The sequence below is a fragment of the Anguilla rostrata genome, unplaced genomic scaffold (assembly GCF_018555375.3).
Source record: "Anguilla rostrata isolate EN2019 unplaced genomic scaffold, ASM1855537v3 scaf1025, whole genome shotgun sequence".
NCBI classification, from domain to species: domain Eukaryota; kingdom Metazoa; phylum Chordata; class Actinopteri; order Anguilliformes; family Anguillidae; genus Anguilla; species Anguilla rostrata.
This window is the reverse complement of record NW_026986373.1, coordinates 38,199-63,638: the sequence shown is the minus strand read 5'-3', so window position 1 is coordinate 63,638 and position 25,440 is coordinate 38,199. Positions and strand designations below refer to the sequence as shown.

Genomic DNA, 25,440 nt, shown 5'->3' with positions numbered 1-25,440 from the left:
GCTGCGTTCTCTGGGAGCTGGCTGGGGCTATGGCAACTCATTACCCCAGGCATGATAAATAGAGCACAGAAAAGTATTTGAATCAAAAAAAATATGTATTTGACACAGGTCTGCTACTGACACAGTCTGAGTGCAGCATTATCTGGACACTGCTAAATATTACTACTGACACGTTGAGTGCAGCTTTCTGGACACTGTGTATCTACTGACACAGTCTGAGTGCAGCATTTCTGGCACGTGCAAAGTTTACTACTGACACAGTTGAGTGCACTTTCTTGGGCGTGCTGCTAAGGTTTTATTGACACAGCGAGGCGGGTTTTTTGGGCACGGGGCTAAGGTTTACACTGCACAGTCTGAGTCGCTTTCTCTCACTGCTAAGGTTTACTACTGAACAGCTAGTGGGGGTTTCTTGGGCACTGCAAAGGGTTTACATGAACGTCTGATGCTGCTTCTCAAAATCTTTGGGGGGGTGGGACCCATTGAATGTATGGGCCTTTTAGCCTTATTAAAACAGTTACCCAAATTTCCCTTTCCAAGCCACCATTTGGGTTTCACAGTGAGCAGTGGCAAGCAAAACCGCGGACTTTGGAACGGAAGAATGGTGTCTTTACACAGGGTCTCCACAGGGAAAGCTTGTGTAAAATCCTTTGATAGTGTACGATTACACACAGAGGAACCGTTATCAGCTCCCGGTGTGCTGGGTGGTCTGGGACTGCATACAGTTGGATGGATTGAATGAAAGTCCCATTTTAGACAAACTAAATCAATCAACCAAAAAAAATTTAAAAAATGTAATTAACTAACCAAAATAATGACGATAGCTGGAACAGACAGAGCTTTTGTGTAATACTGCAGGACCTGTATGTGTCTTATCTCTGCAACCTGTTCTCAATTGTTGTCACGCACTGCCATCTGCAGGCTGGACATAAAAACCCAGACCATCGACGAGGGCTACCCACGCGATGTAGACCAGGACTTTGGAGATGTACCCATCGATGCTCACGATGTCTTCCTGTACAAAGGTGAGTATTCAAGTCCACAATTGAATTATAGGAGCAGAAAACTATTCACCATCACCTACGCTGTGGTAAAATTCCTGCAGATTACTGATGATAATCATAAACATCTGTTTTCACCAATATTCAGAAACAAAAATCTTCTATTGCATATGGCTCAGATAGTAACATTTTATGTTTAAAATTCTGACTTTGACACCTGGCAGATATGGTGCACATAATGTGTACACAGAAAAGGTCATAGATTATAGAGGGAGAGTATGGGTAAGTAGTGTACGATTAACCATTTAATGGTCTGCTGTGTGTCTCTGCAGGACACACCTACTTCTGCCGCGAACGTTTCTATTGGAGGGTGAACTCCCGAAGGCAGGTGGACCGGGTTGGCTACATCAAGTATGACGTTCTGAAGTGTTCTGTCCCCTCCCACCGCCATTGGTGAGGACGACTCCCCCCTTTGCAGATCTCTTCAGAATAATTAACTGGCGTTCAGCATTTTGTTACCCCTGTGGGACTTAAATGTGTCGTATCAGCTGAAAAGCCTGATGAGACAGTTTGAGAATGACACGTTGCACCTGCAGTTCCTGAGGTTTGAATCATCGTCTTCGATGACCACACACAAACGAAACCCCAAAGAAGATCTCCCCAGCCTCATACTGCAGGGCTTATATTGGGCCGCAGGCAGGTGGAGGCAATCAAGCAATTAGGTATTACCTCCACCTGCACTACCCAGGCAAGCAGAGGCTGGGGATGTAACACTACCTTTAATTATGAATAAAAATGAAAAACAGGAAATGCATAATTATTATTAATTATTAATGATTATTGATAATAAACAAACCATAGCACCACTACAACAGCAATATAAAGTCATTTAATAGTGTGCTGGTGCTGTGCCATTGCATGTGGTCAGTACAGTCTGTATGCACTGTGGCATAGAGTCTATCAGAGTCTGGAATTCTGCAGAATGACATCACTTTTCCACAGGAAAGTCAAGAAACTCACAGTTAGTTGGTGGAACTGGAGAAAGCTGTATCAGGTGCCATTGCAAAATATGTACTGTAAATATTAAACAGGGTTCAGATCATGTGACTGAAAAGGCCATATGGGTAATATCAGTGTTCTTCTCCTCAAACCACTGGGGTAACGTTTTGTGTCAACACACACACACGGAAGCACACGCACACACAAAACACACACACGGATGCTCACACACACACACACACACAAGCACACACGCACACACACACAAACATATACAGATGAACACACACATATACACACAGAAATCCCCACCTCATGCTCTTTACATTGCTAAACATCTGCTGTCTTCAAAATGCCTCTCGTTTCCATTTAATGAACTCCAGGGGTTTAGCTGCTAGCTAGCCATGCCTAGTTTCTAAATGTCGGTGAAGTTTTGCTGGTCACATGCTGTAATTTGCCAGCACATCTTTGCAAATCACACTGAGGGGCACTCGGTCCTGTCCAAGTAAATCCCAAATAGGTTAACTGGCCATCATACTTGCTTTGGTGCCGGTGCTTTGAAGCTGTGGTGCCTCTGCTCTAAAAAAACCTCTCCATGTTGCTTAGCTAGCTAGCCTGCAGATGGTTCCTTGGAGACTGCAGACTGACATAGTAACATTAGAACAAGCCAAGTTATAACATTACAATGGGTTAGCCTACTAGATAAATACCTAATCAATTTTAATTGTGCCATGGGCTTTAAAACATAGTTTCTCAGCTAAACAAAAACTAAATAAAATTTTTACTCCCTCTGGCCTCTAAATTTTCCTAACAGTAGGCTAGTCCAAAAGGGACAGACAGTTCAAAATTGAGAGCCTCTCAAAACAACTTGTGATTTCATTTTCACAGTAATGTGTCAGCTTATTTCTTCTGTTTTAGCACCTTTTCTCACACTTTGAAATCCTCTGCCCTTGTTAAATTAACGTTTCACTTTAAAAACATGCAACATGATAAACTACTGAACTTCTGTTAGAAAGGGAAAAAAAATGGATAATTTACATTTTTTCATGAAGTATTTTTCTTTTTTCATTTCTCGGTTACAACAGTTTTACATAGAGTACTGTGATAGAATTCTGCAAGCATACCCTTGAATATTTGATGTGTGAAAACACATTTAACAGAGAGAGAGAGAGAGAGAGAGAATCTGATGAGAGAATTAATGGCTCAAACTACATAAAATGGTCCATCACACATTGAAACAGAATGTGCCTAATGAGTCCACATTTACACCCAAGTACAGATTACTGCTCAAGAGTAACCAAGCGTAACCAAACTGGAGTACAACTGTGAATCACACACACCTGCACCCACAAATGTTACATCATAAACACCAGCTTAAATGAGTCATTTAGAATACTGGCAGTGTGATAATATCTTTGTTTGAGAATATCTCTGAAATAGTTAAAATGGTGTATGCTATATTATACATACACAGTTGTTGCATATGAGCAGGTCAAGTGTTATGTTCTGTGCAAGGACCCTAACGCAGACCAGGGAAATCCAAAAATCGTTGTCTTTATTCAGTCCAAAGTTCAAAGCCAGGTCATCAGAGGGAGAATGGTACAAAATCAAGTTTCCAAAAGAATAGTGGTAAACAGGCAAAAAATCAAAAACCAGGAGATCAGACAGGCAAAGGTACAAAGGAACAGGCAAAAGAAGTCAAAACAAAGTGAAGGTCAAACCAGAAAGCAATCAAACAAAAGGGGCAGGCAAACTCATAGTCGTACGGAAAAGGCGTCTCAGGAATCTCGATAAACAAAGGCTTACAAAACATCGGCACAGTGAATACGATCATCGTTCTGATAGGGAGCTGGTGGAAAAGACTGACATTTATACACTGGGGAAGGTAACAATCAAGGAGGGGTTACGTGAGTGAGGGCGGAGTAACAAACAACATCCAGGTGAAGAACATTAGGATAACTAACTAAATGACAGGGGACTGACAAAACGCGGACTGGAATCACATAGACAACAATGATAACAGACGGCCTGGGTTTAGCAGGTAAAACACGTGCAGGGAGAGAGAGGTGCAGTTAGAGCAAGAGACAGGTGCAGGCAATTGCAGAACTCAGCGTTACGGCAGACTAGAAAGAAAAGGGGCGGAGCTACAGCGCAGCATGGAAAAGGGGAGAATGGTTAATGTATTAGTATAGTAATCTAAACAATCAAAAACCCAAAACTAGTGTTTGTTAATCCATTAGTAATATCAACATGTTAGTATATTAATGAGGTTAATACTTTACAATCTATAAGTTAGATTGTAGAAATTAGTAAAACTAGATGTAACCAGGAAGTAAGTAAAACGAGACTGGAAAGAAGGGGGAAACCACGAAAACCCAGAACCACCCGAATAGTGAAATCACGCAAATACAGGGGAGTGAAGCAGCTCAGGGAACACAGACACAGAGACGGCACTGGGAAGGCAAGTGACCGGGAGAATGAAAATACTGGGACGGAGGATGTGAAAAATAATAAACTTACAAAAACTTAAAATAAACACTAACAGCAAACAGATACTAATACAGACTACAACAGTCAAGGCTGTAGTTAAAAGAGTTAACGTGGTGAATAAAAGCACCAGACTCCTAGGACTCTTGTTCAAGCTCGAGGTTAAACCTGCACTCACACCCTTGCCACAGTTGCATTTCCTTCCCTTCACTCGGGTCATGACAGCACAGACCCAGCTTAGAACAGGAAGGACACAGACCATTTCTGTTCCTCTCAGATACACACTCCAAAACAGAAGCGTCACCTTCAGATCCAGCAGCAATGAGGCTAGCTTTGGTCCTCTCCTTCCTCTCAGGTAAACACAGACATCTCTGTTTTACTCTCATTCTGATTGGCTGATGCAATCCATTATTATAGGATAGGAGCGTGGTGGACTGATTAGTGTTAGTTTCCGCTGTACCAGGGTTTTAATCAACCACTGAGTTTTATCCATGCAATGAATGCTGAGCAGAAATGTGGAAACTTAAAGAAAACGTGGTTAACATCATATAGTTTTTGTTTACGATTGTCTATGGTATAACTATGTACATGGTAAGCTCTTATTCATGAGTTTATATAAACAGTAAATGTTCTGTAATAGCTGTGTTAAGCAATGTGCTGGATATAAGCTGAAATATGCTATTACTGGGTTGGGCATAATTCATGGAGAACACAGTCATAACATGTAAATTAATGCTGTTACAACATATGTGCATAGTGTCTAATGTGAAATGTTTTTCTGTGCCATTGTATTTAGGAGCCTTACGCCGGGCACCCACTGCACGCGTCGCGTAAGCGTCGCGTATAAGCAGCACGGCGCGACGCGTAGCGTGTCTCCACTGGTTCCATTTGTGTCGCGCAAAGGCTTGCGTAAAAGCTATATATTCCTAGTAGCTCTCGCAGTCTGCAGTGGGATTACATCGTGTATTTCACGTTTGTTCAGGACTGTTGATTATGGGTCAAGTGAATACTTTGGTGAGAGACCTTTTTCAGTTTGTTAATTTGGTAATATTTCGTTAACTCGTAAATACGTGAGAAAGTAAACGCTTTCAAGAATTACTATAAACTTAAATCGCAACGTAGCCTGCATAACAATCAATCTCAAACTGTATTAATTTATTTGCTTGGTTAACAAGCGTGCCAATTTCATGAAGAATATGTAATGATCATAATAATAATAAATAATCCGTAATCAACCATTGGGAATTCCCGTGTTGTCTTGTCATTCACGTCAAAACATTTATAGGATCAGATTTAGTAAAATCAGCTAATCATGAAAAAGACAGTAACAGTTTAATCTTGAAGGGATATGAACACCACAACGCCATGAACACCGGAAGCTTTGAAGTACAAGTGCAATAAAGGCTTGCTTACAACTTCATTTATAAAATAGGTGCATTTTCATCGGCAAGACCACTAAATAATCTGATTTTTTTAAAGATCTGTGGATTATCTGATTTTTATTAACAAGCCCTTTTTGAAAGCACGGCGAATGAAGACATCGGAGAAGTCAAATAGGCTGAGCAATGGTTGGTTAAAAACTACTTTCCAACACTCAAGCTAACAAACCGCTGCTCGGTGCATTCACTTCTACGTCATTCAATAGTCTACGTCTTTCTGTGGTGTATTTTCAAATTTACCCCACCCCCTCCGCAAAATAAGACAGCAAAACTAAGTTTGCCTTTTCCCCAGGTTCCAGTTATTTATTTATTTTTTTAGCTGCTTATAAAATATCTGGGAGGTAACTAGGGACACACATCCAGTAATATAAGGATGCAATATGAATCAGAGCATGTATACCTAGCATTTTAGAGCATATTTATGTGTATAAACTGGCTATCGTGACGCGCGACAAGCCGAAAAAATAGAACAGAAGCGAAAAACTACGCTTCAGTTCGCTTGTGTCGCGCGAGCTTCGCAGCCGGTACGCGATGCATTCGCATCTGGTGGAGACGACGTCGCCCGCTGCCGTTGTAATAACAGTACTTCAACTACGCTTCAGTTACGCGCGTAGTGCGCTCGCGGTCGATACGCGTGCGGTGGGTGCCCGGCTTTACTATAGTGATCAAATGGCTACGCTACACTTAAGCATTATCATAAAACATTTCTTCTGTGCTTTTTTAGGAGCCTACTCTGCTGTTGTCTGGGGTCCAGGGGAGGTGAGGGTCTTGGTGGGTGACAGCATGACTGTCCCCTGTAGATATACAGATTATGATGAGAATCAGAAATACTGGTGCAAAGAAAATATATTTGGGCGTTGTAGCATTTTAGTGAAGACTGATGGCACCACCAATGACAAAAGAATGTCGATTAGAGATAATATAACAGAGAGAGTGTTCTCTGTAACTATGGAGGATCTGCGCGAGAAGGACGATGGATGGTATCAGTGTGTAATATCAATACCGGAATGGTTCAACTATGATATAAGGAGTCCATCAGTGTACATCAGTGTCAAAAAAGGTATTTTTCATTAATCCCTGTTATAGTGCTAATTGTGACAGGAAATGACTTTTGAGTTGAGAATATTAAGGCACGTAACATAAAGTTTTTGGTAATTACAGAAAACTTTAATTTGAAGCTACAGTATACTATAAGTGCATGGTGCACAATGTATATGTTGCATATGAATAATATAATAATTAATCAAATATAAATTTTCTTTCTACAAAAATATGGTATATAAATATGTTGTAAAAATAAAAAAACATGCACCATTTTAATGAAGTTATTAAAAACTGGTGAGGTTCTCTTTCAGAAGGAAAGTAATTTTCTTTTTCTTTTTTGGCAAAAGCATTAAGCTTTATATACTATGATGAAATACTGTAATCAGACCCTTATATGTCTAATTCTGTATGCATTTTTTCATATTTCATTCTCAGTCCAGGCTCCAGAGTGGGTGATGAGCCAAACCAAAGGAAACATAACAGTCCAGTGTAAATATCACAAATCATACGCTGACCATGTCAAATACTGGTGCAAAGAAAACCTTCTACTTCCGTGTTCCACCCTGGTGAAGACCGGGGACTCAGATACTCAGAGCCGGATCTCTATCAGAGATGATAAAGCAGAGGGAGCATTTTACATCACAATGACGGACCTCACCAAGGATGATCAGGGGTCTTATATGTGTGGGATATCAGAATTTGGCTTTGATGAAAGTGTCCCGGTGTATGTTCAAGTGAATGAAGGTATGGAGTAAACAAAACAGTGTTAATTCCTGTATCATTTCTTATCAGTGTAATGAATTTGAGCCTTTTGTTCATATTGTCAAGAAATCCAAACCAAAATAGCATTAGCAAATAGAGATAGGTGAGAAAATATGCTGTTTTATATTGTTTGTTATCTGTGTGTTTGAATCAGATAGCAACTCCATTACTGAGGAATATGTTTCAGGTGATGGGCACAGCACAGTAAACTGTGTTAAATCAACTCTGTCAGAGTGCATACGGTCCCTGTTGGACTCATTATGTGCTCTATTAGAGTATAATTAACACTGGGCATTTTACTGTGTGGGACTGGTTCACAACATGAGGGAAAAGACAGCCGTTTTAAAGAAGCATTTCAGACTATAGGAAACAGAGCTCATTTATTCACACTATGGTAATCAAGTGTTTTTATTTTCACACATTTTTTAAATTCCTCTAGGTGCGACCATACCATATCTCTGGGGATCGGCGAATGTAACTGGGCAAGCATCCAGAAGTAAAACAATCCGCTGTCAGTATTCTGCAGATTACACCGATAGTGTTAAATACTGGTGTAAAGCAGATGGGGTGGATGGATGCAGCCCTGTGGTGAACACTCAAAATAAAGAGAGAGAAAACAGAACCCAGATCAGAGATGACCCTTCCAACAGACGGTTCCTGATCACCATCAGCAACCTCACAGCACAGGACACTGGCGTGTACTATTGTGGAGTGAAGGGACATTCCTCCCACAGTGGCAAACGGGTTCCGGTGAACCTGAATGTTGAAGCAGGTAAGGGTGCTCACACTGCATCATGGGTACCTGGAAGGATGCTTTAAGTCAAATGAAATTCTTTGAAACATATCTAATTTCCAATTTTTTAGGATATTTCTGCACTGCAGAGATACAAATCTAAAAGTAATTTTATTTTTTAAATTCCATCATTGAAACTTTTTCATGCATATCATTTTGTTTAAAGAATATATATAGACCATTCTGAAATGTCAACCACATCCAAGACTGGAGTAGAATCAATTCCTGCATCCACGGTAGGAAAATCAGAAAAGGGGAATTTGAGGTCAACAGAAAAACAAGAAGGAACAACAATAGCAAAGAATCCTCCGTAAGTAAACCATAATCACAAAACAAAAAATGCAAAAATAAGTTGAGCGTTGAACAATGCAGATTATTTTAAAAGGTTACTACAGGAAAATGATACTGTCATGACCAGGGTGACACAATAAAAATAACATCAGATTATACATCAACGTCAGCAACGAATTCTCAAAATAATTTAACAAATGTTTTCTTCAAATCTGTGATAAATTTGGTAAATGGTAAATGGACTGCATTTATATAGCGCTTTTATCCAAAGCGCTTTACAATTGATGCCTCTCATTCGCCAGAGCAGTTAGGGGTTAGGGGTTAGGTGTCTTGCTCAAGGACACTTCAACATGCCCAGGGCGGGGTTTGAACCGGCAACCCTCCGACTGCCAGACAATCGGTCTTACTTCCTGAGCTATGTCGCCCCAAATTTAAACATCAACGTAACCAGCAGCACAGAAGGATGACCCCAAACAAAGCTCTCTCCATTTATGACTGCTGCACATGAACATGCTGACATGACAGAGCGTGTCTCTGTCAGAGAGTCTGTCTCTCCTGAGGAAAAGTGCCTCACTCTCATTGGTTGCCTGGTATTTCCTCCCTGATAGGGGGGGCTTCATTCCCGCTGCCCACTCTCGCCATTTCCGCCGGAGTTCTTATGTGTGGCTACTGTTTGCATCCATCCATCCATCATCCATCTATCCTTTCACCCATCCATTATCTAACCTGCTTATTCCTGGTCAGGGTCACAGGAGGGCCGAAGCCTATCCCAGAATGCACTGGGCCCGGGGCAGGAATGCACCCTGGACAGGACACCAATCCATCGCTGGCCTGTTTTTGCATCCAAGGTCAAACGTAAGTCGATAATTGTCTGAGAGCAGTTGTCTATTTTTTAAGCATGAAAACTCATGACTACTTCCTCTTTTTGGTGGTAGAATTATTCTCCATGGCTTCATTGCAGGGGAGTTTAGACTAAAGAAGCATGAAGTTATGGCTCGTTTGCAGGAGACCTGTCTCTACTGTTTGGAGGAGTCCCTTCTTCAGACTGCTTCTTGGACGGATGATGTATTGGGAATACCAAGTCACTCAATGTGTAAATGTTGTTTCCTTCGACACCATACTAGTGTGAACCGCTTGCATGTTAAAATGATGGTTTGGAGTGACATAAAGAAAAGGATAAAGTGAAGTCACGTCCCATGAAGTCTCCTTTTTTCAATAAGTAGACAAATCTAAATGCTATAAAACTACTGCACATGTATCATTTATTTATTTAACTGATGAGAGACAAACATCTTGAGCAACAGACTTTTCAAAGAAGCAGTGGTTTACCACAGATAATTTCTCTTTCTGAAAATAAAAACAGCAACACAGCAACTGTCATGTGGGCCACTTCCTATAAAGCCTCAAACTATTAAAACCCAGTTAATATGCTCACAGCAATCATATGAAGGTTTATAAAGGCTTTACGAATGCAAATAGTGTTACCATAATTTCCTTGTTACCATGTATGTGTGTGTCTTGTCTGCATCTGCGTGTGTGTGCATGTGTGCATGTATGCATGTGTGTGTGTACGCATGTGTGTGTGTGTGTGTGTACATGTGCATATGTGTGTACGTGTGTTTGTGTAAATGTTCATGTGTCTGTGTGTGTGCATGTGTGTTTGTGTGTATGTGTCTATGTGTGTGTGTGTGTGTATTCATGTGCGTGTGTGTGTGTGTGTGTGTGTATGTGTGTGTGTATTCATGTACGTGTGTGTGTGTGTGTGTACGTGTGTGTGTATTCATGTGCGTGTGTGTGTGTACGTGTGTGTATGTACATGTGCATGCGTGTGTGTGTACATGTGTCTGTGTGTGTATGTGTGTGCATGTGTGTATGTGTGTGTGTGTGCATGTGTGTGTGCGCGTGTGTTCGTGTGTGTGTGTGTGTACGTGTGTGTGTGTGTATGTGTGTGTGTGTGTACGTGTGTGTGTGTGTGTGTACGTGTGCGTGTGTGTGCGCATGTGTGTGTGTGTGCATGTGTGTGCGCGTGTGTACGTGTGCGTGTGTGTGTGTGTGTGTGCGTGTGTGTGTGTGTGTGTGTGTTTCTCTCTCTTATACATTCCCAGGACTCCAGATGGGTGAGCTGGGCCCTTTATCCTCCCCCTTGCCATACCAGGGAGGGACCGCATCTGACGCCATGTTCCTTTGGACTCTCAAAACTTATTTTACATGATGACTAAATGCTGGCTCCTCATTTAGAGTATTTTTTCTAGACCTAGAGAATGTGGTTCATTTTAGATGATCTGCGCTAATTCAGTGTTCATGATATGTTAGACATAGCCAATCATTTACTGTTATATTTCGCTATATACTTATGTATTAACCGATCACCAGTCAGATTTAGAATTACGCATGTTTGAGCAAAACCAATCATGTACTTTTACTTTCAGTTATAAGAAGAGGGCAGCGCCCCTGCTCTTCAGTTCATATTTGTGCTCTTTGCTGTGTGTAAGTGCCAGACTTTATCTGCAGAAATAAACCCTGTCTCTCACAAGGATATGCGTCATGTTTACAGTTTTGTCCTTCTAAATCTATAAAAAAAATACACACACTGGTTTCATGAGTGCAAGAGGAGATGTCTGCCAGAGGCAGTGATGTGTTAGCTCTGGTTATATGATCATGCACACAGCAGCCATTGATAGTGTATGACCTGTACGTGTCCTACCCAGACCTGGGTCAAATACAAATACGTATTTGTATTAATATTTGCACATGTATGTAAATACATATTTGAAGTATTTTAAAATACATTTACATATGAAATACTTTGTATTTGACTTAGTTAAATTATTTTAATGGAAAACCAAATACTTTCAGAAATAGAATTTAAAAATACATTTCTTTGAATAAATACTTTCCTGTGAAACCAAATACTTTTTCAAATAGTATTTGGAGGCTTTTAAAACACATTAAAACACACAATACAATTTAAAAATATGTAAAATACATACCAAATCATTTGATAAAATAAAAATCAAATATAATAATATTAAAATTATTCTTATCATTGTCATTAAAACCAGGATTTATTTATCTCAGAATAGTATAGTCAGTAGCCAATACAGAATAATATATTCTCTGACATATTTAGCTTAAGGATTTGAGATTATAACGTGTAAAATGTTCAGATATGATGATTTCAAAAATACTGACCCAGCCACCTGTTGTCAATTTGCCAATCCAGCCAGCTGGCTTTATATACCCCAACCAGACATGCAGTCAATGGAATGGATGGTGGTTGCAGAGACGGAAACCAAACCTAAAAGTGGTGTGCATAGGAGTGGTTGAGCCGTACATATTCACTACTAATTAACAATGGAAAATGGCACAACTGGACTGGGATTGGTCTGCAGTCACCTGACGCGTTCTCATCAAAATACTGTCCTCTAATTAGACAGCTGTCAGCTGTCAGAGCTGATAGGTTTTCACATATTCAGTACTTTTTAGATCTTTCAACAGCTTGGTGCAATTGCACATGCTGCATCACTGGCCTACTTTTTTTAAAGAAAGTAATATTTGAAATGTAATATTTGAAAGTAATTGCAAATGCATGCAAATGCTTCTTAAATGATTTTCAAATACAATTTGTTATTTAAATACTCAGTATTTGTAAATGGTGTTTTTCAAATAATTTTTAAAAAAATTACTAATTAAAATACTTGAAATATGTATTTGACCCAGGTCCGGTCTTATCCCTGCAACCTGTTCGCAATCGCTGTCATGCACTGCCATCTACAGGCTGGATGTAAAAGCCCAGACCATCGACAATCAGACATGGGCTACCCACGCTCTGTTAACCAGGTCTTCGGAGGTGTTACAATCTGAGTCAGACTGTAACAGGATGAATGATGAGGGAAGTGAGTGGGGAATGGGTAAGAGGGAACGTACCACAAACTGACCAGTAATGCCCTATCTGCCTCCTCAAATCTAACTGAAAACTAGTATTTTTAGGGTATTGGGCACAGGGCAGCTTTGAACACTGAACTTTGGATAGTTAGCCGATAGCCTGAAACCAAAAGTCAGAATAGCATACCCGTAACAGAGAGTTGTGAAATGGGAATACTTAGACTCATGCTCAAGGCTATTTCAGAACAGTGGTAACCAACTCTACCGGCCTGTAGGTCTTCACTACCACCCTAGTAAAGCACACCTCATTCAACAGCTAGAGGTCTTGTTCAGCTGCTTATTAGTAGAGTCAAGTGTGCCAAATTAGGATTGGAATGAAAACCTGTTTGATCTCCAGAAACAGGGTTGGTTACCAATGTTTCAGAACATAGAACTTAGAGTCAAGATTTTGTTGTGTGTCACTTTGAAAGGTACAGTGACACATTACCACATACGTATGTTTTGCACAATTATATATCACTGTGATTTAACAGTAGACATTGCCTGTCACAACCATCAGGCTCTCTGGTTGGTCACAAAAACAATGCATCATAATATGTGAATGAACTTTTTTCTCACATACTACCACGTGTCTGATTCATGGCAATATTAAGTATTTCTAAATTATACATGTGACCAAATATGTGTTTTTGGATGAAACACAAAGACCAAAGAGCAAAAATAATTGTTTCAAATCTGTGAATAATAATTTTGCAATAATGTTGCAAATTATTCATCTGACTATCATTGACATTTTCACCAGTGGTGAGAAAGTTAAATCATCAATTCTTACAAATATGTACCTACATGTTGTTTAATAATTCTTATTGTTTGTACTGAAATTAAAGTTTCTAATTCAGCAGACCGAATTCTCGGTCTGTTTCTACTGCTTTTAACCTGTTTGCCTGGAGCAAACTCTAAGTCATTTGTGTCTGCTTTGAAAGCCTTGATTATTTAAATTGTTTATTTTATTTTATTTGAGTCTTATCATAAGCATTTTTTCTTGTTATGCTCATGAAAACTGCCTCAATGCACTGGAAGGCATATTAGAATCTCAGTCCAATATTAAGTTATTTTATAGCTCAAGGAAAATGTTGTCACTATGTAGAACTGCAAGTTCAATGAACAAGCCATTTAAATGCCTATGATTAAATCTACTTTTAATTATGAATAGTGCATAATTATTGATAATAAACAAAACATAGCACAAATACAACAGCAATATAAAGTCATTTAATAGTGTGCTGGTGCTGTGTCATGGCATGTGGTCAGTACAGTCTGTATGCACTGTGGCATAGAGTCTATCAGAGTCTGGAATTCGGCAGAATGGCATCACTTTTCCACAGGAGAGTCAATCAACTCACACTTAGTTGGTGGAACTGGAGAAAGCTGTATCAGGTGCCCTTGCAGAATATGTACTGTAAACAGGGTTCAGATCATGTGACTGAAAAGGCCATATGGGTAATATCAGCGTTCTTCTCCTCAAACCACTGGGGTAACGTTTTGTGAAAAGGGGTAGTGTCAACTTGAAAGACATTGCCCTCTGAAGAAAATAAATATTTAACATGGAGTGATGCTGACCATTCAGTGCCATGACAGTACTCAGAGTACACCAGTATGCTAACACAGAATTACCAGAGCCCTTTACTGTTGGAACACGACTATCTTTCCATGTTTTGTTCACTATCTGCGCTCTCTAAAGTAGAAACACTTCCACCAATTGCTTTTATGAGGGTCAGAATTGCTCACCAAAAGTATAATCATGCCAAGCGATTAGGACAGTCCAAAGCCTACAATGCCCCCATGGGGATATCGATGGTAATGCAGGTTGAAATAATTGCCCACACAAAACACAGACACACACAAACTCACACAAACACCCACACACGCACGCACACATACAAACACACACATATAAACACGTACACACACACACACACACACACATACATACATACATACATACAAACACGTACACACACATGCACAAACACACACATATACACACATACAAACACACAAAACACACACACACACACACACACACACATACACACATACACGCACATAAACTCACAAATATACACAATGTGGGACAAGCAAGGATTCATTAAAAATATGTTTATTTTCTGTATCCAGTGTTTCCAAAAGTCAATGCCCTTGTTAAAATGTTCAGCACTCTGAAAACTGAACAATACTGAACAAGTGTTATTGCATGCTCCCTCACTTAACCTACATACAAAATATATTTCATATGATTTAATAATTATTGTTCAAAATGGGAATTATTAAGTAAATCGCTGAATTCATTGGTAGATCAGTCTACAGTAAACTGGTGGAATCTACCAACAAGTTGAAACAAGCTCTCTATCAGGTTTTAAGATTAAATAATTGAATTCAATACAAAGCAGTCACTTAGATTAATGAATTGAAATCATACATTCTTTATTGAATGCAGGCGCACTACTTCTAAATGACAGAACAGAAGCCATAATAGAAAACCTTGAACAATTGATTTGGTAATGCCAGAAAAGAGAGAGAGACAGACAAGACAGATCTTGTCAAAGTGTTACCCACTTCTAGTTTAAGCACCACAGGATGAAAGGAAACCAGCTAAAAACACAACAACAAAGGAACCACCATCAAAATAAAAAGAGAAAAACTCCGTCTCCACAGGCTTCGAAACCAACCGCAACCCAACACAACTTTTTCCTGTGACCATCTTAAATACCCACCCACATGCTGAGATGTTGCCCATGGTGATGCCAAGTAAGGTGTAGGAGAGAAGGGAAGGGCAGACCATTCATACAAGGCACGCCACCAAAGATGCATTCAAACTTAAAGGGAAATGTTAGGCATGTAGTCTTGCAGGGTCTCACACGTGCACACACACACACACATACACACACGTGCACACACACACAAACATACTCACACATATACACACGTGCACACACACACACATATACACACGTGCACGCACACACACACACATACACAAACACACACACATACACACACATATACACATGTGCACGCACACACACACACACAAACATACACACACATATACACATGTGCACACACACACACATACAAACGTGCACACACACACATACATACACACATACACACACCTATACAAACGTGCAAACACACACACACATATACATACATACACACACATATACACACGTGCACACACACACACATACACACACACATATATACACACGTGCACATACACACACACACACACAAACACACACATATACACATGTCCACACACACACACACACACACACATATACACACAAGCACACACACACACACATGCACACACGCACACACACACACGTGCACACACATATTCACACAACATACATACAACACCTATAAACGTCACACACATACATACACACACATATACACACGTGTACACAGACACACACACGCACATACACCCAAACACACACATATACACATGTGCACATACACACACACACACACACACACACACAGACGTGCACACACACACAAACACACACATATACACATGTCCACACACACACACACACACATATACAGATGTGCACACACACACACACACACATGCACACAAGCACACACACATATACACACGTGCATATACACATATACCACACATGACAGCACACACACACATACACACACGCACAAACACACATCATCACACACCTAAACAGCACACACACTAAACACATACCACACACCTATAGAAACATGCACACACATACATACACACCTAACCGTGTACACACACACATCCACACACACATACACACACACTATATACACACGTGCACACACACACACAACACACACGTGCACACACACACACAAACACACCAACCACATATACACATGCACACACACATTAACACACTACATCACACACCATTCACACTACACACACACACAACAACACAACACCTATAAACGACACACACAATACACACGTGCACACACACACACACACACATACACACGGGGCACACATACAACCCCACACACCACATAACACACATATACACACGCACACACACACATAATACACAAGTGCACACACACACATTCACAACACACACACACTACATACACACACACTATAGAAAAACAGCACACACATAACACAGTGCACACACACACACACACATACATACACACACATATACACGCGTGTACACACACACACACAAGCACACACACACACCCAAACACACACATATACACATGTGCACACACACACACACACACACACACACAGAGTGCACACACACGAACAAACACACACACATATACACAGTGCACACACACTACACATACATAACACACATATACACACGTGCACACACACACACATGCACACACACACATACACACACACACACACACACACACACACACATATACACGCAGAAATCCCCACCTCACGCTCCTTATGTTGCTAAACTCCTCTAACCCCATCTGCTGTCTTCGAAATGCCTTTCGTTTCCATCTTGTTTTTGCAAATCACACTGAGGTGCACTCGATCATGTCCAAGTAAATCCCAAATAGGTTAACTGGCTATCATACTTGGTTTGGTGCCGGTGCTTTGAAGCTGTGGTGCCTCTGTTCTAATAAACCTCTCCATGTTGCTTAGCTAGCTAGCCTGCAAATGGCAAAAAGACTGCAGACTGAGGTAATGAGATTAGAACAGGCTGAGTTATAACATTGGGTTATACAATGGGTTAGCCTACAAACTAAATTCCTCATAAGTTTAAATTGTGCCATGGGCTTTAAAACATAGTTTCTCAGCTAAACAAATAAATAAATAAAATTTTACTCCCTCTGGCCTCTAGATTTTCCTAACAGTAGGCTAGTCCAAAAGGGACAGACAGTTCAAAATTGAGAGCCTCTCAAAACAACTTGTGAATTCATTTTCACAGTAATGTGAAGTTTATTTCTTATTTTAGCACCTTTTCTGTATTGCCTGTTCATTAGTTAAATCATGTGAGTGAGTCTGCTGTGAGTTTGTGTCTATTTAACAGAGAGAGAGAGAAAGAGAGGGAGACAGAAAGAGAGAGAGAAGAGAGAGAGAGAGAGAAGGGGGAGGGAACAGAGAGAGAGGAGACAGTGATCTGATGAGAGAATTAATGGCTCACTTAAACAACATGAAATGGTCCATCACACATTGAAACAGAATGATGTGCAGATTACTGAACATAATAAAATTGATAGGGGAGTGTCCAGAAGAACCAAATGATGCCTAATGAGTCCACATTTACACCCAAGTACAGCTAACTGCTCAAGAGTAACCAAGCGTAACCAAACTCAAGAGTACAACTGTGAGTCACACGTACATGCGCCCACAAATATTATCACATCATAAACACCAGCTCAAATTAGTCATTCAGAGAACCAGCAGTGTGATAATTTCTTTTGTTGTTTGAGAAAATATCTCTGAAAATTGAACAATTATAATTAGGGTCTGCCCATCACTATTTTGGAAATTATGTACAGTACAAAAATGCTGAAGTATAGTTAAAATGGTGTATGCTGTATTATACATACACAGCCGCTAAATGTTGCATATGAGCAGGTCATGGCTGTAGTTAAAAGAGTTAACATGGCGAATAAAAGCACCAGACTCCCAGGACTCTTGTTCAAGCTCGAGCTTAAACCTGCACTCACGCCCTTGCCACAGTTGCATTTCCTTCCCTTCACTCGGGTCATGACAGCACAGACCCAGCTAAGAACAGGAAGGACACAGACCGTTTGTGTTCCTCTCAGATACACACTCCAAAACAGAAGCGTCGCCTTCAGATCCAGCAGCAATGAGGCTGGCTTTGGTCCTCTCCTTCCTCTCAGGTAAACACACACATCTCTGTTTTACTCTCATTCTGATTGGCTGATGCAATCCATTATTATAGGACAGGAGCGTGGTGGACTGAATAGTGTTAGTTTCCGCTGTACCAGGGTTTTAATCAACACTGAGTTTTATCCACGCAATGAATGCTGAGCAGAAATGTGGAAACTTAAAGAAAACGTGGTTAACCTCATATGGGTTATGTATATGACTGTCTATGGTATATTTATGGTAAGCTCTTGTACATGTCTTTATATAAGCTGTAAATGTTCTGTAATAGCTGCATTAAGCAATGTGCTGGATATAAGCTGAATTATGCAATTACTGGGTTGGGCATAATTCATAGATAACACATTCATAGCATGTAAATTAATGTTATGACATATGTGCATCGTGTCTATGGGGAAGCATTAATCTGAAATGTTTTTCTGTGCCATTGTACTGAGGAGCCTTACTATAGTGATAAAATGGCTACACTACACTTAAGCATTATCATAAAACATTTCTTCTGTGCTTTTTTAGGAGCCTACTCTGCTGTTGTCTGGGGTCCAGCGGAGGTGAAGGTCTTGGTGGGTGACAGCGTGACTGTCCCCTGTAGATATACAGATCATGATAAGAATGCGAAATACTGGTGTGACGGTAAAACATGGTTTTGTAGCGTTTTAGTGAAGACTGATGGTACCGCCAATAACGAAAGAATGTCGATTAGAGATAATCAAACAGAGAGAGTGTTCTCTGTAACTATGAAGGATCTGACAGAGAAGGACAATGGATGGTATCAGTGTGGAATATCAATACCGGGGTTCGATGAAATGAGTCCATTAGTGTACATCAGTGTCAAAAAAGGTATTTTTCATTAATCCCTGTCATAGTGCTAATTATGACAGGAAATTACTTTGGAGTTGAGAATATTAAGGCACATAACATAAAGTTTTTGGTAATTACAGAAAACCTTAACATGAAGCGACATTATACTGTAAGTGCATGGTGCACAATGTATATGTTGCAGATAAATAACATATTAATTAATTGAATATACAATTTTTTTCTACAAAAAAACTGATACATAATTGATTTAGAAAAAACAGTTGTTGTATTTTGTTACATGTAATATGAATATTTGGTTAAAAATTAAAAAACATTCACCGTTTTAATGAAGTTATTAAAAACTGGTGAGGTTCTCTTTCAGAAGGAAAGTAATTTTCTTTTTCTTTTTTGGCAAAAGCATTAAGCTTTATATACTATGATGAAATATTGTAATCAGACCCTTATATGTTTAATTCTGTATGTATTTCTTCATATTTCATTCTCAGTCCAGGCTCCAGAGTGGGTGATGAGCCAAACCAAAGGAAATGTAACAGTCCGGTGTAAATATCACAAATCAGACACAGACCATGTCAAATACTGGTGCAAAGGAAAACGTCTACTTCAGTGTTCCACCCTGGTGAAGACCGGAGACTCAAATACTCAGAGCCGGATCTCTATCAGAGATGATAAAGCAGAGGGAGCGTTTTACATCACAATGACGGACCTCACCAAGGATGATCAGGGGTCTTATATGTGTGGGATATCAATAAGTGGCTTTGAAGAAAGTGTCCCAGTATATGTTCAAGTGAATGAAGGTATGGAGCAATCAAAACAGTGTTAATTCCTGTAGCATTTATTATCAGTGTAATGAATTTGAGCCTTTTGTTCATATTGTCAAGAAATCCAAACCAAAATATCATTAGCAAATAGAGATAGGTGAGAAAATATGTATATGGATATGAATCAGATAACAACTCCAATACTGAGTAATATGTTTCAGGTCATGGGCACAGCACAGTAAACTGTGTTAAATCAACTCTGGCAGAGTGCATATGGTCCCTATTGGACTCATTATGTGCTCTATTAGAGTATAATTAACACTGGACATTTTACTGTGTGGGACTGGTTCACAACATGAGGGAAAAGATAGCCGTTTTAAAGAAGCATTTCAGACTATAAATAACGGAGCTAATTTATTCACACTATGGTAATCAAGTGTTTTTCTTTTCACACATTTTTTAAATTCCTCTAGGTGCCATACCAGATCTCTGGGGCCCGGTGAATGTAATTGGGCAAGCATCCAGCAGTAAAACAATCAGCTGTCAGTATTCTGCAGATTACACCAATAGTGTTAAATACTGGTGTAAAAAAGCTGGTGAGGACGGATGCAGCCCTGTGGTTAACACTGAAAATAAAGAGAGAGAAGACAGAACCCAGATCAGGGATGACCGTTCCAACAGACAGTTCCTGATCACCATCAGCAACCTCACAGCACAGGACACTGGCGTGTACTATTGTGGAGTGAAGGGACATTCCTCCCTCAGAGACAAACGGGTTCCGGTGCACCTGGATGTTGAAGCAGGTAAGGGTGCTCACACTGCATCATGGGTACCTGGAAGGATGCTTTAAGTGAAATCTGTTGAAATATATCTAATTTCATGTATTACTGATTATGATACTTTAAGAACCACAAATCTTAAAGTTCACTTTTTTGCAAATCATTGAAAATTTTTCATGCATATCATTTTGTTTAAAAAATATATATAGACCATTCTGAAATGTCAACCACATCCAAGACTCCAGTAGAATCAATTCCTGCATCCACAGTAGAAAAACCAGAAAAGAGGAATTGGAGGTCAACAAAAAAACAAGAAGAAACAGCAATAGCAAAGAATCCTCCGTAAGTAAACCATAATCACAAAACAAAAAATGCAAAAATAAGTTGAGCGTTAAACAATGCAGATTATTTTAAAAGGTTACTACAGGAAAATGATACTGTCATGACCAGGGTGACACAATAAAAATAACATCAGATTATACATCAATGTCAGCAACGAATTCTCAAAATAATTTAACAAATGTTTTCTTCAAATCTGTGATAAATTTAAACATCAAGGTAACCAGCAGCACAGAATGATGACCCCAAACAAAGCTCTCTCCATTTATGACTGCTGCACATGAACATGCTGACATGACAGAGCGTGTCTCTGTCAGAGAGTCTGTCTCTCCTTAGGCAAAGTGCCTCACTCCTATTGGTTGCCTGGCATTTCTTCCCTGATAGGGCGCCTTCATCCCCGCTGCCCACTCTCGCCATTTCCGCCGGAGTTCTTCTGTGTAGCTACTGTTTGCATCCATCCATCCATCATCCATCTATCCTTTCACCCATCCATTATCTAACCTGCTTATTCCTGGTCAGGGTCACAGGGGGGCCGAAGGCTATCCCAGAATGCACTGGGCCCGGGGCAGGAATGCACCCTGCACAGGACACCAATCCATCGCTGGCTTGTTTTTGCATCCAAGGTCAAACGTAAGTCGATAATTGTCTGAGAGCAGTTGTCTATTTTTTAAGCATGAAAACTCATGACTACTTCCTCTTTTTGGTGGTAGAATTATTCTCCATGGCTTCATTGCAGGGGAGTTTAGACTAAAGAAGCATGAAGTTATGGCTCGTTTGCAGGAGACCTGTCTCTACTGTTTGGAGGAGTCCCTTCTTCAGACTGCTTCTTGGATGGATGATGTATTGGGAATACCAAGTCACTCAATGTGTAAATGTTGTTTCCTTCGACACCCTACTAGTGTGAACAGCTTGAATGTTAAAATGATGGTTTGGAATGACATAAAGAAAAGGATAAAGTGAAGTCACATCCCATGAAGTCTCCTTTATTCAATAAGTAGACAAATCTAAATGCTATAAAACTACTGCACATGTATCATTTATTTATTTAACTGATAAGAGACAAACATCTTGAGCAACAGACTTTTCAAAGAGGCAGTGGTTTACCACAGATACACAATTTCTCTTTCTGAAAATAAAAACAGCAACACAGCAACTGCCATGTGGGCCACTTCCTATAAAGCCTCAAACTCTTAAAACCCAGTTAATATGCTCACAGCAATCATATGAAGGTTTATAAAGGCTTTAGGAATGCAAATAGTGTTACCATAATTTCCTTGTTACCATGTATGTGTGTGTCTTGTCTGCATCTGCGTGTGTGTGCATGCGTGCATGTATGCATGTGTGTGTGTACGCATGTGTGTGTGTGTGTGTGTACGTGTGTGTACATGTGCATATGTGTGTACGTGTGTTTGTGTAAATGTTCATGTGTCTGTGTGTGTGTGCACGTGTGTTTGTGTGTATGTGTCTATGTGTGTGTGTGTGTGTGTGTGTGTACGTGTGTGTATGTACATGTGCATGCGTGTGTGTGCGTGTATTTGCACGTCTGTGTGTATGTGTGTGTGTGTGTGTATGTGTGTGCGTGTGTGTGTGTGTGTGTGTGCACGTGTGCGCGCGTGTGTGTGTGTGTTTCTCTCTCGTATACATTCCCAGGACTCCAGATGGGTGAGCTGGGCCCTTCATCCTCCCCTTTGCATTACATTACATTACATTACAGGCATTTGGCAGACGCTTTTATCCAGAGCGACGTACAACAAAGTGTATAACCATAACCAGGAACAAGTATGACGAAACCCCTAGAGAGAAGTACCGGTCCAAGTACAGGGAACAACCGCATAGTTCAACTTGGACCCTGATGGTTAAACTGATTAATACTAACAACGAGAACGGCAATAACGCAATCTATGGAAAAATAAAAATAAATAAAAATACAAGTAGTCGTTAGGACAGTTGATGCGCCTAAGTCACCTATGAAACAGCTGCCTAGTTACAACCCTAAGTTAAGTCATTTACAGGGGGGAAGGGAGGGACCGCATCTGAAGCCATGTTCCTTTGGACTCTCAAAACTTATTTTACATGATGACTAAATGCTGGCTCCTCATTTAGAGTATTTTTTCAAGACCAAGATAATGTGGATTAATGTTAGGTTCTTGTGTGCTTATTCAGTATTCATGATATGTTAGACATAGCCAATCATTTACTGTTATATTTCAGTATATACTTATGTATTAACCAATTACCAGTCAGATTTAGAATTGCGCATGTTTGAGCAAAACCAATCATGTACTTTTACTTTCAGTTATAAGAAGAGGGCAGTGCCCCTGCTCTTCAGTTCATATTTGTGCTCTTTGCTGTGTGTAAGTGCCAGACTCTATCTGCAGAAATAAACCCTGTCTCTCACAAGGATATGCGTCATGTTTACAGTTTTGTCCTTCTAAAATACACACACTGGTTTCATGAGTGCAAGAGGAGATGTCTGCCAGAGGAAGTGATGTGTTAGCTCTGGTTATATGATCATGCACACAGCAGCCATTGAGAGTGTATGACCTGTACGTGTCCTACCCAGACCTGGGTCAAATACAAATACGTATTTGTATTAATATTTGCACATGTATGTAAATACATATTTGAAGTATTTTAAAATACATTTACATATGAAATACTTTCTATTTGACTTAGTTAAATTCTTTTAATGGAAAACCAAATACTTTCAGAAATAGAAATTAAAAATACATTCTGTCAGGCTGGGTGCGGGAATGGACCCAAACGCAGAGTGAAAACCAAAAGTCCAAAAATGGGGACAACAAAAGACTTTAATACAAAGAACGGGGAACAAAGGGAACAGAAAGCCTCGCAGGGCGGTAAGAAAACACAAAGAAAATCTCAAAAATGCAGAAAAAACATGGGAAAACAAAAATACAAAAATTCCACAAACGCAGGGAAACTAAGCAGGCAAGGGAACAGGAAACGGGCAGGCAAGCAACAGGTCAGGAACCACAAAACAGGTACAGAAACAAAAGGATCCAGCGCCTGAGTGAGGGAAGAGGGAGACTTAAATAGGAGCGACGCAGACGAGACACAGGAGGGCACAATGAGCAATCAGGCCACAGAGAGGGAGGGGAAACACGAGACAATGGGAAACTAATAATGGGGTAATGGGAAACAATGAAACAATTAACAGAACACAAAGTAGGGGTGCCGCCATCTGGCGGCCCAACAGAGAACAACAAGGGGGGAAGACACACAACCCTGACACATTCCTTTGAATAAATACTTTCCTGTGAAACCAAATACTTTTTCAAATAGTATTTGGAGGCTTTTAAAACACATTGAAACATACAATACAATTTAAAAATATTTAAAATACATACCAAATCATTTGATAAAATAAAAATCAAATATAATAATATTAAAATTATTCTTATCATTGTCATTAAAACCAGGATTTATTTATGTAAGTGTACTATATTCAGTAGCCAATACAGAATATTATACTGTCGGAAATATTTAGCTTTAAGAATTGCAATTATAACATGTAAAATTTTCAGATGTGATGATTTCAAAAATACTGACCCAGCCTTACACCTGTTGTCAATTTGCCAATCAAGCCAGCTGGCCAGCTGCCAATTTACCCCAACCAGAGATGAAGTCAATGGAATTGATGGTGGTTGCAGAGACGGCAAGAAACCAAACCTAATCTCCAAGTGGTGTGCATAGGAGTGGTTGAGCTGTGCATATTCACTACCAATTAACAATGGAAAATGGCACAACTGGACTGGGACAGGTCAGCAGCCACCAGACGCGTCCTCATTAAAATACTGTCCTCTAATTAGACAAAATGCTCAGCTGTCAGAGCTGATTTTCACATATTCAGTGCTTTTTAGATCTTTCAACAGCTTGGTGCAATTGCACATGCTGCATCACTGGCCTACTTTTTTTAAAGAAAGTAATATTTGAAATGTAATATTTGAAAGTAATTGCAAATGCATGCAAATGCTTCTTAAATGATTTTCAAATACAATTTGTTATTGAAATACTCAGTATTTGTAAATGGTGTTTTTCAAATAATTAAAAAAAAACATTACTAATTAAAATACTTGAAATATGTATTTGAC

The 25,440-nt window shown here is 39.8% G+C and overlaps 1 protein-coding gene across 1 annotated transcript in view; it reads left to right on the top strand.

Moving 5' to 3' along the window:
• The first annotated feature begins 1,362 nt into the window (after window positions 1–1,362).
• LOC135247016 (polymeric immunoglobulin receptor-like) overlaps window positions 1,363–25,440 on the top strand; it is a 36,473-nt gene continuing 12,395 nt past the window's right edge. Inside the window, exons 1-7 of the mRNA XM_064320316.1 lie at window positions 1,363–1,451; window positions 4,762–4,839; window positions 6,648–6,983; window positions 19,938–20,246; window positions 20,684–21,013; window positions 21,199–21,331; window positions 21,713–21,958. Coding sequence (XP_064176386.1) covers window positions 4,806–4,839; window positions 6,648–6,983; window positions 19,938–20,246; window positions 20,684–21,013; window positions 21,199–21,331; window positions 21,713–21,958 — 1,388 coding nt within the window. The 5' untranslated portion in view covers window positions 1,363–1,451; window positions 4,762–4,805. The remainder of the gene's footprint in view (window positions 1,452–4,761; window positions 4,840–6,647; window positions 6,984–19,937; window positions 20,247–20,683; window positions 21,014–21,198; window positions 21,332–21,712; window positions 21,959–25,440) is intronic.